This window comes from Homarus americanus, unplaced genomic scaffold (assembly GCF_018991925.1).
Source record: "Homarus americanus isolate GMGI-L3 unplaced genomic scaffold, GMGI_Hamer_2.0 scaffold19318, whole genome shotgun sequence".
In the NCBI taxonomy this organism is placed as follows: Eukaryota; Metazoa; Arthropoda; class Malacostraca; order Decapoda; family Nephropidae; genus Homarus; species Homarus americanus.
The window spans coordinates 6021862-6037545 of NW_024732238.1; the positions used below are offsets into that span (position 1 = coordinate 6021862).

The following is a 15684-nucleotide window of genomic DNA, read 5'->3' on the forward strand; positions in this document are numbered from 1 at the left end:
AATGACAATGATGACGACAATGATCCTGACTATGACACCTGGGGTATAACATTTGGATTTCTGTACCTCGTATAAAAAAAATAAAAAGAGAAATTTAGCATTACACTGCTTGTACAGCTCCTCCCCGACTTACGACCTGCCTCAGTCGTACCAAAATTTTGTCAAATTACGTATTTTCGAGTCCCAACTTCAGTACAGACAAAATTTTCGTTTGTAATTCACTTTAAAATGGCTGGCAAGCTTAAAAGAGTGAGTTTTGTGGTGCTGAGAAGAAAAACAGACACCCATTTTCGATTTTCTATGTATTATTTAAGCATTTTCGACTTACGACCATTTCGACTTACAACCTGGAATTGGGTCCCTAACCCCCTTCATAAGTCGGGGAAGAGCTGTAATTGTTAATGCTACAGTGGAGTCTCAATAATTCTCAAAATACAACTGTACCTCTACATTACTACCTCTGTTTATAAATTTCTCTGCAAAAAAACATAATTCCCGGCCGAGCACCATAAAAGTTGTGAAAATATCACCTCATTGTTACTTTAAAATGTATAAAAATATAAAATAAGAAGAAATTAAGTGGGAATAGATTCTGTGTGAAGAAGGTAGGGCAGGTGGATGGCTGGACCCAATGGAAATTCCCCAAGCCACGACCCCTTTACAATAAAAGTACCTGTATGCAATTTCACCATAATGGTTTGTTTACATCATAGGCAAACAGCTGACCAACCAGCCAGCCCCAGCACCATGTTGGTGTAATGGTGTCATCAAGAGGATGATTATGAGAAGGGAAGGAGCTGTTTGTGTAATATAAAATTACTTTTGGTACAATATCTATGTGTTACTGTATTTTTTATATATTACATATATTCAGTGTTTTTAAAAGCAGTTTTGAAATATTTTAGGTGTATTTTTTGGCCTCTGTAATCCAACTAATTATTTCCATTTATATAAATTAAACTATAATTCGAAATTTGATAATATATAATATCTTCTGGTACCAAACCCACGAATTATTGAGACTCCATTGTATAAGGAAACACAAAGAATTTTCACATAAGACTAATGGGTGAAGAAGTGTGTGTATCAGACAGCAGTGTAGAAACACATACAGCAAGTTATCAAGTAATCAACTTAAGTGTAAATCTATACACACTAATTAACTCACGACTGGTATAAACCTCAGTCTGCAATGCCATGGAAGTCTTGTACTATATTACTAAAGTTCAAATATTGTTGATGAATTTTGACAATATTTCTCAACAATAACCATGTACTGTACTCAAAATCATGACTACCACAACACATGCAAAATGTGTAATAATCTGGAAAATGTAAAAAAAAAAAATGATTAACACCTCATTCACTTGTGTCACTAGATTTGTCTTGTGTATTTGGTTTTACAAGTAAACTGTTTAATTGTTTCATAAAAATCTCTTAAAACTAAAGTAAACAGAAATATAGAAACCTATTCATACCATTATTTGGTAACAAGATAACAAAAATCTTAAATGAAAAAATGTGCAAAACTAAAACTATTTGGTGGTAACTCCCTCAACCTAAACATTATCATAACACAACCTTGTCTTCCCAATAGTCACAATATCTGGTTTGACTGGTAACAAGTTAAAATGCCACCCATATCACTACACTGGCACAAACAAAATTTTGTTTGTCCTTCACATTTGTTAAAATGACAGATATATGTAACTTCTTTTAACAGAAGCAAAATATTATGAACTTCACTTTTACAATACTGTAATGTATATCATAATATATCAAAAAATTCAAGTACAGTAAATATAAAATACTACTTGAGAAGATCCAAGTTTACAGAATGATTTCAAATAAAGACGTCTTTTCTAATCAAAATGAATAGTGAAGATAAAACAAAAAATTAACATTAATTTCAATGGCAACATGTTTAACCAACAGACCTGTTTACTTGATGACACTTTTCCCATGATCATTTTCTGCAAGAGACCATAATTGAGGGTACAAGATAAACAAAGGACCAAACAATGTGATGTATACAATATTGAGTGAAACATAACTGTCCAATGATGATGAAGATATAACAGAAACTTGTGGACAAACTGTAACTAAATGTGAAAATTAATATTTCTGACAAACTATTTGAACTGACCAACAGATTCTTAGGAAATGTCATGGAATGACTGGTCAGCAGACATACTACATGGCCTTGGTTTTTCAACTAAAACAAAGTGCATCTGTATGGAAGAACATGGATTCTTTGAAGTCTGAAGGCACATACACATCCAGTTTAGTGAAGGACATTTGTAATGTATGTGATGCAACCAGCTTATGTCTAATGTCATGAAAGTATGTCACTTTACTATGATTTTTTTTTTCATTCTTGTAACCACTAATTGTAGTAGTCATTTCATTTATGGTAAATGGACTACCACTGTACTATTTGAGTAAAGTGGTGGAAGACATATTCTAAGTACATTTCCACTCGAGCAAAATCGTAGAAAAAAATGACAAATACATTCACCCTGGTCTCTTAAGAGATGCTGGAAATTAATGAAACTATGGATGTTAACTTGAAAAAGTGAAAGTGGGTCCCATAGGCATGACTGTTGATAACAGCACAAGTAAAGTCAATCACATATATTTTTCCCTCTTTATCTTGCAGCCACAATGTAAAATGTCTCAAGAAAACTATTATTATTACAGATGTTACCATGATGGTGGAGGGGTTTTCACAAGGCAAATTATGTGACATCACTGTAAAGGGGTCCAATGCTGTTGTACTCAAAATTTTACCACATAATCCTTATGACAGCACTATAATAAGTGTCTGCATAACATAATTTCTCAAAACACTTAAGATCAAGGGTTACTGGTACTTAAATACCATTTACATCATTTTGATCATAAAAAATCTAAATAAATATTATAAATAGGTTAGTAGTTAAGCTCATTTTAAGGCTGGCAGATATGAATGTCTGCACTGAAGGCTGAATCATGCATGTAATAAGCATAATTTTGTTTATCTCTCACTGGTACTTATGGTATCTCATTACTGGTATCTTGTGCAAGATACAAAATATTCTTGTATACACTGCATACTGTCTTCACTGTATTCAAGTTAAAGCAAAGTATGGTAATGTATGAATATATCTTAAAAATATATACATTTCAAAGTGACAGAATTTTCCCTTACTTTCTCACACACACACTCGCACGCATGCACGCACACACACACACACACATATGCAACAACTATCCTTCAACTTAACTTCTTAATTCAAACAATTTAATACACTGGGAAAGTTTCAGATACAGCACCAGACATCAACGGTATTGAGGAGTTTATAAAACTGCTAAATAACAGCATCATTATTCAAATGTTGTGGAAATGTTCAGTACCATTAATGGCAGAAGCAAAGTTCACAGGTAAAAAAGTTTCACATAAACACAGATCAAGGTCACAAAAGTTTCACAGATTCACACACTGAACAGTGCAATGGGCACACTTGGTTTTGGATAACTTGAGCAAGATCTAATTCTCGTGTGAGTGAGTTAAATGCAACTGGAGCATCATAAAAACAACACAGGAACAGTGTGACAGATAGGTAGAGAGACAAGCCATCATCAAAGCTCTTAGCCAAGTGTCACTTATCCCAACATGAGTTATACCAACTACCACACTTCCTTAACACATATGCCATTGAAAAGAAAATCTTTATCAATCAAATTACAACCAATGTTGTGCCAATCCCTTAGTCATATACTTGAGCTAAACACAAAGTTGTACAACAAAGCTTCTTAAATATCCTAGTTTTGTGCCAAATTGTAGTTGGTAACTTAAGTCTTCATTATCATCTTTGGTGGATAAAAAACATTATTCTGATGTGATAGTATAAATGTTTCTGCCTGTTGATGCTACCTTTCCTCTTCATGAAGCTGTTTCTTTGGTCTTGTACATCTATTACAGAGTTTAGCGATGACCATTTTTCTTATGTTGGTACATATCATACTTGGTACGAAATAGAGCCCCACATGTACAAGCAAAAGGCTCTTTACCTGGAAACAAAAAAAAGTAATATTCACATAAAACTAAAATGACCAAATTGTCATCACGATATCAATAGTTACTCAATGGTGGTATACACTGACTCTAGCATAACCCTTGAAATTTACAGTACGTATGACTTACCAATACTGTATAGTAATAATGTTTTAAAAACATTATTACCTTTTCAATACCCCAGTGACTGAAATATTTCAAGTTGTTTGAGGTGCCACACTTGGTCAGTGACCAAATATGACTAAATTATATACTTGTAGGAAAAGTTAAAAAGCCAGACATGCACATAAGACTTATCCGGGGATCAGTTTAAAATATCAAAACTTCTTGGAAGCAAAATTTCAAACTAAATCCGACAAGCAATAGCAATACCAGACTTCTGGAGGACTGAGCATGAAATCCCACTGTATAAATGAATCTGGGCTGAACAACACTGTAGCCAGCAATTCATGAAGTACTAATCCCAGACCCCAGAGTCCTAACTTGTGACTAGAATTTAAATAATATGACTAACTTCTCCTTCATATAAACGTCATGAAACATATCTCTCTGGTAAGAGAGTACCGAAGAGGGGAGAAAGTTTGATAGCTCTGTTGTGTACATAACATAAGATGCTCCAACCTCCTAATTTATTGATATGGGTTGTAATACCTTCAACCCTGGTCAACCACCTTAACTCCAGCTACATGAAGCACCCAAAATTAATTAATCAATCTTGACTTGGCAACAAAGTGTGATTTATAACCTATGTCAAGATTGCACAATCTGTACTATATATCAAACCCGGCAGAAAAGGCAAGAAGGAGGTACCCAAAAGCTTTAAGTGCTGTGCTCACAAGCATCCCCAAAGGGAGCAAAATACTGTACCACACTTTCTCTCCCTTACTGTAAAAAATTGTGGTAAGGCAATTATTCATATTACAAAATGTGTATGGGTTGATATGACTGAGAAGATAAATATTATACATAAGAAGGTGCACGTCAATTGGCTTAGAGAAGAAACTAAGCTTATCATTTTGACTTTATAAGTTATTCCATGAAGTGTAATGTTGTTAACTTCTTGGTCACCTGGAAAAAGTTAATGAACAAATTGTATTGATGCTTCTACTTCACCTATTACCACTCATAAATTTCATCACATTCATCTTGAAAGTGTCAATACCAGTCAAGTTGAAAACCCAATTTTGAACATTGAATCCCTTGCATAGATAATGATGTCATACTGTATTTGTAAGCAAACCTAACATGTATTTTTATACAATATTTTTCAACTCCTAATTTTGGGTATAAATAATTTTATTTCATTTTTTTACTCAGTTATATGCACACGCCTCTTACATATAGAATGTAAAAAAAAATACTTACCATAAGCTAAAAAACATAAGGGAATAAACATTTCTCCTCACACTAGAGTTAGCGTGGAGTGTGGAATCTCAGCCGCTCTGAGTTGTCTCTCGTCCAGCAGTGAAAGGGTTAACTGCTACAACCTACATAATACTATACCAACTTCTTACCCTCTTGATGCATTATAGCCATGTGTGTACGAAGTGTCGCAGCATCCCGGTACATTCTTTTGCATGTAGGACACGGTCGAGGTTCATGGAATGCTAGTTTCCGCTGATACTGTTCTGTTGGTGAAAATAAAGACTTTATTTTACATTTGTGAAAGTTGACTTAAATTAAACTTATTATATCTCAAGAAGAATGTATCACCTGACTGAACAAGTAATTAATTATAGATATGAAATGGTATACAATATTTCCCCAATCAGAAAGATATACAAAAAATACTGTACAGTACGATGTGACAATCCTTAATCTTTAAGGTTGCATGTGAGCAACAATTCGAGTAATCTGATATAATTTAGAAAAAATCAGCTGGTTTTAAGATGCCAATTAATGTTGTAAATGCTCACTAAATTGGACATCCCATTACATGTATTGGAAGTTTCCAATGCACTGAATTTGAGAACCATAAGGTTTCTTCCCCAGATGATCCCCTCATTTCTAGTTACAGTACGTACTTACAAAATATGCAGTCAGCCACTCTGATAACATAAATATTTTTATAGCTTCATGGTCTTCTGTGTCCATGGAGTATGTGGTGTTGCATAATTGGCTAATCAAGGACCCAAAGGAAATTGTAATTGGCTCATTTCCTTTCACTCTAAGTCTCTCTCCCACTGTTATAACACAAACTTAAATGATGCAGCAATTTTACCCTTGATTTTTTGCACTCTGAGCTATGAAATACTAATCCCTCTATCTTGTGAACATTACTCTCATCAAAAAACATTCTTTTATCCATTGATTAATTTACAAGAATATTATGAAACATTACCTCCTGCAAGTAGATCATGATGAGCATTATGCATAGAACTTACTTACCTATTGCAAAACACAAACACTGGGATCTTTGAGTGGTGAACACAGAGCACTGATCTGTGTGGACGCATGGCAAACAACAAACCTAGAAGTGAATGTGTACAGCACCGTTCACAGTACGTCAATGACTGGCAACAAACAGCCTGGCCCCCTATTACTAGGCATAGAATTACTTCTTAATTATTAATATTATTATTTTTACATCTATATCTGATTATTTTCAGTAGTTGCCAACAACTCCTCGTCAAAAATTAAAAATGGGTCAGCTAATTTTATATCGTGGAAGCAATTCCCCCCCCCCAAGAGGATGCCGCTCAGGGCAGTCGCCCCGCTCACCCCCACCCACAATCGCTATGCCACTGTACACATTACTTGAGAGGTTTTTATGGGGTGAATAGAATTTAGAAAATAAGAAATACAAAAATAAAGAGAAATGAAAGTGAAATATTTGGCAAACAGCTTATTGGGGTTTGCTCTGAAAGTATTAATATACCAAGAAAATATGAAGTGAAAGAATGGTAAAAAAAATGTATAATTTAAAGGTAGATGGCAGGAGGAAGCAAGACAGACCATGAAGAATCATAAACAGTGATGTGTGTCTATGAGCAGGAGCAAGGCATTAAGTTGTTTTGGAGGCTGGGTGTGTTTTTGATGGGTGGCACTGACTTGTGTGAACCAGACAGATACATAGAACAATGATGTGGAAGGGGAATACCTAAGTAAAAAAAACATATCTAATAACAATAAGAATGAACAAATGACAGTAAATGAATGAAGAGTCTGTATGAGAATGATTCTGACCACATTGTGTTATGACAAGAAAAGAAAAATTGCAACAGTATTACCATGTTTCAACCAAAAAAAAAAAAATAAAGCAAAATTTATTACAAAAACTAGCAGACTTAACTTGTTAAAGTAATCATGGCATTGAAAGATTTCACACCTAGTGGAAAAAAATTGCACATAATTCTATACAAACCTAAAACTCTTAATAAAGATAGCTACTGTATCTGATGGTTACATGAACTGCAAACCCAAGTGTGCTGAACAGACAGCCAAGAGTACAAACCAATAAGCTACCTCTACCTAACCCTCACTAGTATCTTAGTTCTGGATAACAATAAATCGTTTTCAATCAATGAATGGAAACAACTTACCCAGTGTGGCCTGCACCTCCTTGACAGACACAAGTGATGGACGGATGTATGGCTGACTGGAGTAAGAGTTGACAAGGCTAGTTGTTGTACTGAGTGTTATGCCTGTTGCAGTGGTGGGAGTTACACCACCTGTTAGTGGCGTAATTGTGGTTGGTAATGTGCCCGTGGTTGGCAGAGATGGAAGAAGTTGCACCATTTTTTCCATGTTTATAGTTCCTTCATTAACTGCTGTACTGCACATCCCTGTGAGGTGAGAATAAAATAATACATACTAGAGAACCAACACAAGATATATCTCTCCACAACAACCCTTTAATAGATTTTAACTACACGTAGTAAGTTTTTAGTAATAAACAGTGTGCTATTTTTTACATTAAATTTTTAACTGCCTGCTAATGAAACTGTAATGTGAGTTTGGTACCTTATATGTACGTAGGTGAGATGGGGGGTCACGAAACAGGAATGCATGGAGATAATGTAAAGCTGGGAAAAATATATGCTTGGTTCCATCCTGCTGTAGAACTGGATAAAATAAATTGAATATAGAAGAACATAATACCTGAAGGGGACAGCAGTATTGTTGTGTTGGGCTTGCCACTACTACTAGTAGGAAGCATGCTTCCAGGTGTGAAAAAAGCAGCATAGTTCACTGCTCCCAAGGAAGATGTTACTCCTGATGCTGTGCTGTTCTCCAAAAGATTTACAGGCATGATACTCTCTCCTGGTTTGGTCAATGATATTGATAAAGAAGCTTTAAGAGAATCTGAGTCACCATTTTCAGGCCGACTGGAATCAGCAGCCACAGCCTCCTGTAAAATAAGTATATTACCATACTGTACACCCTAATGTTGCGTATATCCTCATAACCTGTATAGATGTGTTTAATATATTTCAATACACACTTGTGTTTAGTATATCATTATAAATTCATCCTGGTGTTTAATATATTACCACTCACCCTTGTCTTTGGTATAATACAATACACCCATCCTTGTGTTTAGTATATAATTGTTTACCCTTGTTTTTAGTACATTCTAATACAATCTTCTGTACAGCCAGCACTACACTCTACTGCCTGTCACTTTCACAACTCTAGAGTCAGGTACCCAATCTGCAGTTGGGTTGACAAGTGAAGCTACACTCTGTAGCCATCTGCTGCAACCTATTAACTATCCACAAATATGTCACAATATTGGGGGGGGGGGCAGAGTTAGCTCAAAAAGGCAAAAAAGAACTAAAAAATATAAGTTTTGTTTCTTTTTTTATCATCCGGGGCGAGATGCAAATTGTCAAGTTGCTCTTGGAATTTGATAAGATGCCAACAAGTGTGTACTGGCAAACAAGATGAAAACAAGCTCTAATAGACCTCTTGCCCCTAGAGGGTAACTTTTATCCTCAATTTTCCACTCTGGAACCTGACAGGCACGAAGGGGAGGAATGTATGATCATCAGAAAAGACCCTAGCTGCCATTTTTTTACAGGGGGGAGGGGGCACCTGGCAGAGAGCATCATGTAAGAAAACCTGAAAGTGATCCACCATTAAGAACTTGGATATTCTGATTGGAGGGAAAGGAGGACCAAATAAATTATATTTCTGAAGGAATTTTGGACGAAACCAATACGATTTCATGGCTGACTTCAGGAATCTACCCAGAAAATTTGTAGGGGGTAGCTCATAGTGTTTATCAGTCAACAAACATAGCAATAAATACAATTCACAGGCCAAGCTTTGAAAATTTTCACATACTGTACACACATGGAAAAGTCAAAAAATTAAAGAAACACGAGATAAAATGGAAAATCTCGAACACAAAATTACAATATGGTTCTCAATATATTAAAATAATAATATACTTACCACCATGCATTCCATCTCCTCAAAGTCCTCCATTTCATCTTTAATGTAACAGTCGCCATTCACCAGTATCATCCCAGTGCCTCTGACTTCTTTATCATTCTTCTCCATTTGGTTTATTGGTCTCTTTTCATTTTCTTTGTCACTGCTGCAGAGCAGAAAAAGTTGATATTATAGTACAAACCAAAAAATTGTAAAGCACATTATGGAATTTACGTATGTGACATTTTATTGGTCCACTCAGTTGTCTATGACAAGACCTTTTCATGTTTTGTACATAAGTAATTTTTGGCAATTTATAGATCATGTTAGTTTTGACACTGCTTGCAACCACTTCATAAACTTGTCCTCGGTTTGGCCACAGCCAGACCTAAGTATTCCAAGGGTGCTTATTTCCTTTCAAAAGAAGTTTTAGTATAAAAAAATAAGACAACTAATTTGAATTTGTGAAAAAACATTGTTTCAGATCCGGACTTTTCCATCTGCACCCATATCTGACTCACAAACCAGTGATGTTTTCTCATAAGCTGTAACATACTGAAATGTTTCAGATATCATCAGCTAACAGGCACATAATAAACAATTAAATAATCTAAACACATTGCAAGGTTTTTCTTGTACTGTACTGCACAGTACTGGTAAAAACTTAAATTAACTGTGATGTACAGTCTTCCAGAATAATCTTAGTTTGAGAGTAAATGAATTGACACAAGGATTAGATGGCCACATATATATGAAGCATTTACTACAAAATGTCAGAGGGTGATAGGGACATTAAAATTCAGAAATAGAAACACTTTTTAAAAAATACAGCAGACAAAGATTTTTTAATAAAATTTAAGGAAAAAACTTAAGTTCTGTTAGAAGAAAGAAACAAAAGGAAAAAGTGAGAAAAGGGGTCAAGACAGATTAATGATTCTGATCAAAGAATAATGAGTTATATATTATGCATAGATGGTGAGTATTCATGAATAACTATTATACTACCGTATATAAATTCAAATATATTGGTTCAATGATAGACAAGTGTGACAATGGTAAAACTTGAATGAAAAATATTTGGATACACTTGCTGAATGAGAAAAACTTTCGTGTAATGCATAAAAAGTCCGAATGAAGAAATGGTTGATCCACTCCAATTACACGACATGAAAATACAACTTCAGAATTAAAGAGAAGTAAAAAATAAATAAAAGTCTTATATAGTAATAAAGGAATTAAGAGCTATAGGGTAAAGAATGAAGATATGATAAGTAGGTGAGGAACAATAATGAAATCCTCCTATAGATGTAACAAGACTTTGCTGTCCACTTTGCTACACCAATTTATTAACAATTTTACCTCTTGATTACCTTAGAGAAATAAAATAATAATACTACTCCTCCAAAAAATTAAATTTATGAAATGACTACACTGGCTCAATGATGGCACATAATGTAGACAATACAGTACTGTACTAACACACAAGCATAATTCTGTGGAACAATGGATTATAATAACAAAGTATCCTAGTACTTTCAAGATAAATCAAGGTTAATTATTATACTCTCTGTGTGAATGAAGAGTAGCATGTATACTGTTTATGTATAAAAACTTTATATTCTCACCTGGTGTCACTGATGGGAGTGGCAGGAACAGGTGTGGCTGCATGGACTTCTTGTATTTGGGATGTACAATTGGTAACTGGAACAGAAGCAACAACACTTCTCGAGGAAGACAAAGATCCTCTGCTCTCCAATAATGATTCTTCCTCTGCTTCTCTTTTACTGCAATTTCCTTGTTGTGTTTCAGATAATTCAAGGCATTGTCTCTTGGCTGGGGGAGCATCACTATCATATGAAGAATCACCCTCACTTTCCACTTCCTTTTTCTTGGATTTCTGGATTTCAGATACCTTCATGTCTCTATCATCATCCTCCTCTTCTTCCTCCTCCCCAAAGTCCTCCTCATCACTGTCATCATCTCCAGCAACCTAATAACATAATTTCTTAATTGCAAAGCAGACACAAACTAATACAATACAGTCTATAGGTAATGTGGTTCTACTCCATCAGCTCTATTCCCCCCCCCCCTGAGATTCCCATGTAAGCAACAGTCAGGGGCACTATCACCTTTGGGGAATGACAGTCATGAAGTTTTTATGGTTAAGTATAAAACTGTGTAAAAACCCATCAGCAAAATGAATATGAACGAAATACAAGAATACTATACCTGGGTGCTGGCTAGTGCAGAAGTGACATGTGTGAGACCAGTGACATTGAGGTTTGAGGCAGCATTCAGGAGATTAGGAAGTTGATCCTCCTCCACCACCACCTCACCACAGTACATAAAGTGTAACAGAGCCACTACTTCCCTCCATCCCAATCCATCTAATATAATAATAGGGTGGTCACACGGATGGTCCTGTAATAAAATGTTCATAATTTATTAATGAGCGATTATTCAGTTTTTCTTATCAAATTACATTACATTATACATCATGGGTTTAATAACACACATCTCGGCAACACCTACCGTATATACTCATGTATAAACCGATCTCATACACAGTTCAACCCATGGTTTTGGGTAAAAAAAGCCTGGGTGTTTCATATACAATACAGTACTTCTTTTATAATTCGACCCAAGCGATTGAGAAATACTAAGTATAATCCTAGATATATTTTGTAGCAAGACACCAGATTCACACCAATACATCTTGGTCATGACCACCACCACAACAGCTGGCCAGTTACCAACTTCTATTTATTAATCTCACTAGATTTACCCTTAAAAGTAGCTTTAACTGTACACTGTAACATCAAAACTTGAAGGCATATAAACAGTAATTATGAAAGCTGCAATCAAGGAAACAGTTGTTCAAACTCAACGTAAGTTTTAATTTGTTAAAAAGTGATTTGAAGTAATGGAATTGGTGTTGCTGTGACAAAAAGTGGTGTCCTAAGGAAATTTTTGGTATACATTTTAGGACTGCAGTCCCAAACCCTGTATTTCCCATTGAAATGATTGAATGGAGAAGAAAAACTACAGAACACTGAGGATTAAAAAAATACAAAATCTTATATTCTTCATGCCAATTGCATCAAGGCCAATAACACTCTAGTGTACAGGTATGTATGCATTTTGTACCATACTATTCGTACCTTTAGAACCTTCCTGAAGTATGCACTGCACGCTGAAAGCACCAATTTATGAGCCCGGATGGTTCGCCCTTCACAAGCCACAGTCACATCCAGGAAGTCTTCATCATAGCGCAGTGATTCTAAGGCTGACGTCACCGAGTCACTATAGTTATGCCACCGCAGCCAACACCTCCGTGGCTCCCCCATCCTATGAACAATAACAAAATACTGTAACAATGTTACCGGAGCATTTTTATAGTTAACATGTGAAACAGTACAGGTTGCACCTCTCTAGTCCGGCATTCTGTGGTCCGTAACGATTTTAGTTTGCCCAATAGCCAATATCCCTGATGTAACTCAAATGTAATTTGAGTTACGGTACCATCACTTCACTTTGAAAGCAGAATTATGGTAGCATTAAAGGTAAATGAAATAATAATTTAACAGTATTACTTTTTCTTATTTATTTATTTCCTATCTTATGTTTTTATGCTTTATGTAGGGTGTTTCGAGGGTGAATTTCCATGGTGGAAATTTCCATTGTCCGGCACCGGTCAGGTCCCAAGGTTGCCGGACTAGAGAGGTACAACCTGTATCACATTAGTTATCAAAAAAATTAAGTAAAATACAAAAACAAACAAACTGTGAACATGTAACTGAAACACAGCAAATAGTACTGTATGTGTATAAGACCCAATAATTAAGAGACAAATCATGGAATTGTAACATTAAGAGAATTTTTAGATAAATTAAGTAAGTAATCTCTCCGATAGCTGGAATCTTCAATCCCTAGAACTTTCCAATAGCCGGATCTTTTTATTTTTTATTTTTATTTTATTTCTTTTTTGGGGGGGGGAGGGGACATTCCAAGAAATTTCAGGAAAAATTTCCTCCATTCTGGGCATAGGAACAACTTTCCGAGGAGTAGCAAAACTCATTGTGACCTCACACCTGAACCCTAGTCAAAAAATTTTGCTTAGACAAACTGTCTTCTCAATGACCTCACCTGACTTACCTTAATAAGTTATTCCATTTCAGCTTGATGTTTCCCATTTAAACAAAGATTTAATGTTTGTCTTTATTTTGCAATTTCAAAGCAGTTGTAAATAAATTCTGTGTATTCCTTCAATAACATTAATATATTGACCTTAAAAAAAGAGGTTTCAGCAATTTACCTTTTAATTAAAAAACACTACAGTGAATCTAAGCTACAACACACAAATCTTTAAATAAACAAATTTATACACCAATACAGGATATGAGACTTTTTCCTACATGCATGATAAAATTTTTGTGGTATAAGTGCCAATTTTGCTGGATAAAATAAGGGTTAATGTTCATCTTTCACCCATTCCTCTTCTAGTGTTTCCCACTTAACTTAAATATGTTATATTTTTAATTATTAATTGATATTTGAGTAATGTTTCTCGTGCAAATGTTTAGTTTTTAACATCTTTAACCTCAAACATTAGGTTAGGTCAGATAGTGTCTTCCGTTGTCGGAGCGTTGTCATATGTTCTGTCTGTTTACAACAGACCAACTTGGTCCGAGTGTACTCTCACATCCACAAAACACGTAAAAATAAGCCATGAAGTTTTAACAAAGTTGCTTTCATTGGTACCAGATATCAAAATAGGTACTTTCTGTTTAAAATGGCAGGGGGTCCAGCCACCTTGGTTAGGTAAGGTTAGGTCGATTTTCTAGAAAAAAAAAGGGTCATTTTCACAGGAAATGAAGGTCATGTTTGACTAAAATACACCAGAAAGACATTTGTCACAGCAATAGAGGGGAATGGACAAAAAACGAAAAATTACCTAAATAGGTTACTATAACACTTGACTGAGCTACACAGCATCAAATATAAGTACCTGTACTGTGCTGTACTTAGCTCTAAAACTAAGAATTTTGAATCCATTCACTCAAAAGTCCTCCAACTCAAATAGTCCTCCACTTATAACGACATGAATTCAAGATAAATCATCAATGGTAGATGGTTGTTGGTGAGCAATTCTGGGAATGGAAAGACACTCTTCAGGTCTGAAACACTGTCCAGGACAAAATTACTAAACTAATAATAAAAATAATGCAGTAAATCCTTATTATTTCTTGGCACTGTATTTATTAATTTAAGAAACAAGTTATAATAGTTTAGACAACACTGTTGAAAAGTTAAGCTGCCAGTTTTTTACGCGTACAGAAAAGAAGCATTAAGATCTTCGAGATGTTAGTCTTTTAGCGCTCACATAAACAGCTGATAATGGCATTGCACTGAGGTGTTGGGTCCACTAAGTTTCATCTTCATGATGAAAAAGTTGGAGAAACAGAAGTAGAGAAGTTGTAATTCCTTAAAACTTTGATATTGAAAATATAAGAAACAAGTTTTCTCCTATATATTTTTTTGCTAAAGTACTCATACTAACATAGACTGTTGTAAACTATGACTCAGATTCCTTGGTATAATCTTAGTTAAATCATCACACTGGTTGTCATTGTAATCCTACAATGTTATGTTCGTGATGAACCTGTGGAATTGTATGAAGGTTCTACATAATATCTAGCAGCATTACAGAGGCAATTTGACCATAAACCTCACTTGTAAGGATCTAAGATGAGTAATAATTAAGGCAGTTGAAATCCTGCAGTGTAGACAAAACCAAGACAGTATTGTGTTGTGCCTCGACACTGCCGTGGTCTCCACACACACACCCACATATACCTTCTATCTCTCTCTTACCTGGCATTTACCTCTTAATTTCTCGAGCCAGAATAGTAAAAGATCCCATCCAGCAGGAGTGTATGTAGTTACTTGAGGCACACACAGTCACATAACTCACTATTACAACGTTTTTCTGGGCAAGTTGTGAGCCACTGCTTCCTCCCCACCACAGCTCCTCGAATTGTTTACATGGTCGCTGTTTATTTACCCTCAGTTGAGAGTGTTCCCGCCTCTGCCTCTTCACTTATAGTAGTAACATAAGGCCGCATGTATCAGAAGACTCCACGAAGAGGTAAAAACATATGAATTAAGGTGTCACAAACCTGCCACAAAGTGTTTGACCTCGCCTGACCTATCCCCAAGGTAAATAAGCAGGAAAAACACCTCGCGCC

General features: G+C 35.4%; 1 protein-coding gene across 3 annotated transcripts; it reads right to left on the reverse strand.

The window, feature by feature from the left end:
* Positions 1–257: 257 nt before the first annotated feature.
* On the reverse strand, positions 258–15684 carry LOC121868390 (protein abrupt-like). 3 transcript variants are annotated; one of them, XM_042368975.1, is made up of 9 exons: positions 15616–15684; positions 12598–12784; positions 11666–11857; positions 11062–11426; positions 9458–9602; positions 8159–8408; positions 7600–7842; positions 5572–5685; positions 258–4053 (listed from the first exon to the last, which is right to left on the reverse strand). In XM_042368975.1, exons 2-9 carry the CDS (start codon positions 12781–12783, stop codon positions 3968–3970), a joined length of 1581 nt encoding a protein of 526 aa, XP_042224909.1. In that variant the 5' UTR covers position 12784; positions 15616–15684; the 3' UTR covers positions 258–3967. The 3 variants fall into 3 exon arrangements, with proteins under 3 accessions (XP_042224909.1, XP_042224908.1, XP_042224910.1); XM_042368974.1 differs by lacking the exon at positions 15616–15684 and adding an exon at positions 15322–15608; XM_042368976.1 differs by lacking the exon at positions 15616–15684 and adding an exon at positions 15311–15608.

Coding starts and splice junctions, on each gene's coding strand:
- LOC121868390 (XM_042368974.1), bottom strand. CDS start 15,359: ATGGGATCTTTTACTATTCTGGCTCGAGAAATTAAGAG. Junction 11,858..12,597: donor ACTTCAGGAAGGTTCTAAAG/GTACGAATAGTA, acceptor ATTTTATTACAG/GACCATCCGTGTGACCACCC. Junction 7,843..8,158: donor AATACTGCTGTCCCCTTCAG/GTATTATGTTCT, acceptor CTCACCTCACAG/GGATGTGCAGTACAGCAGTT.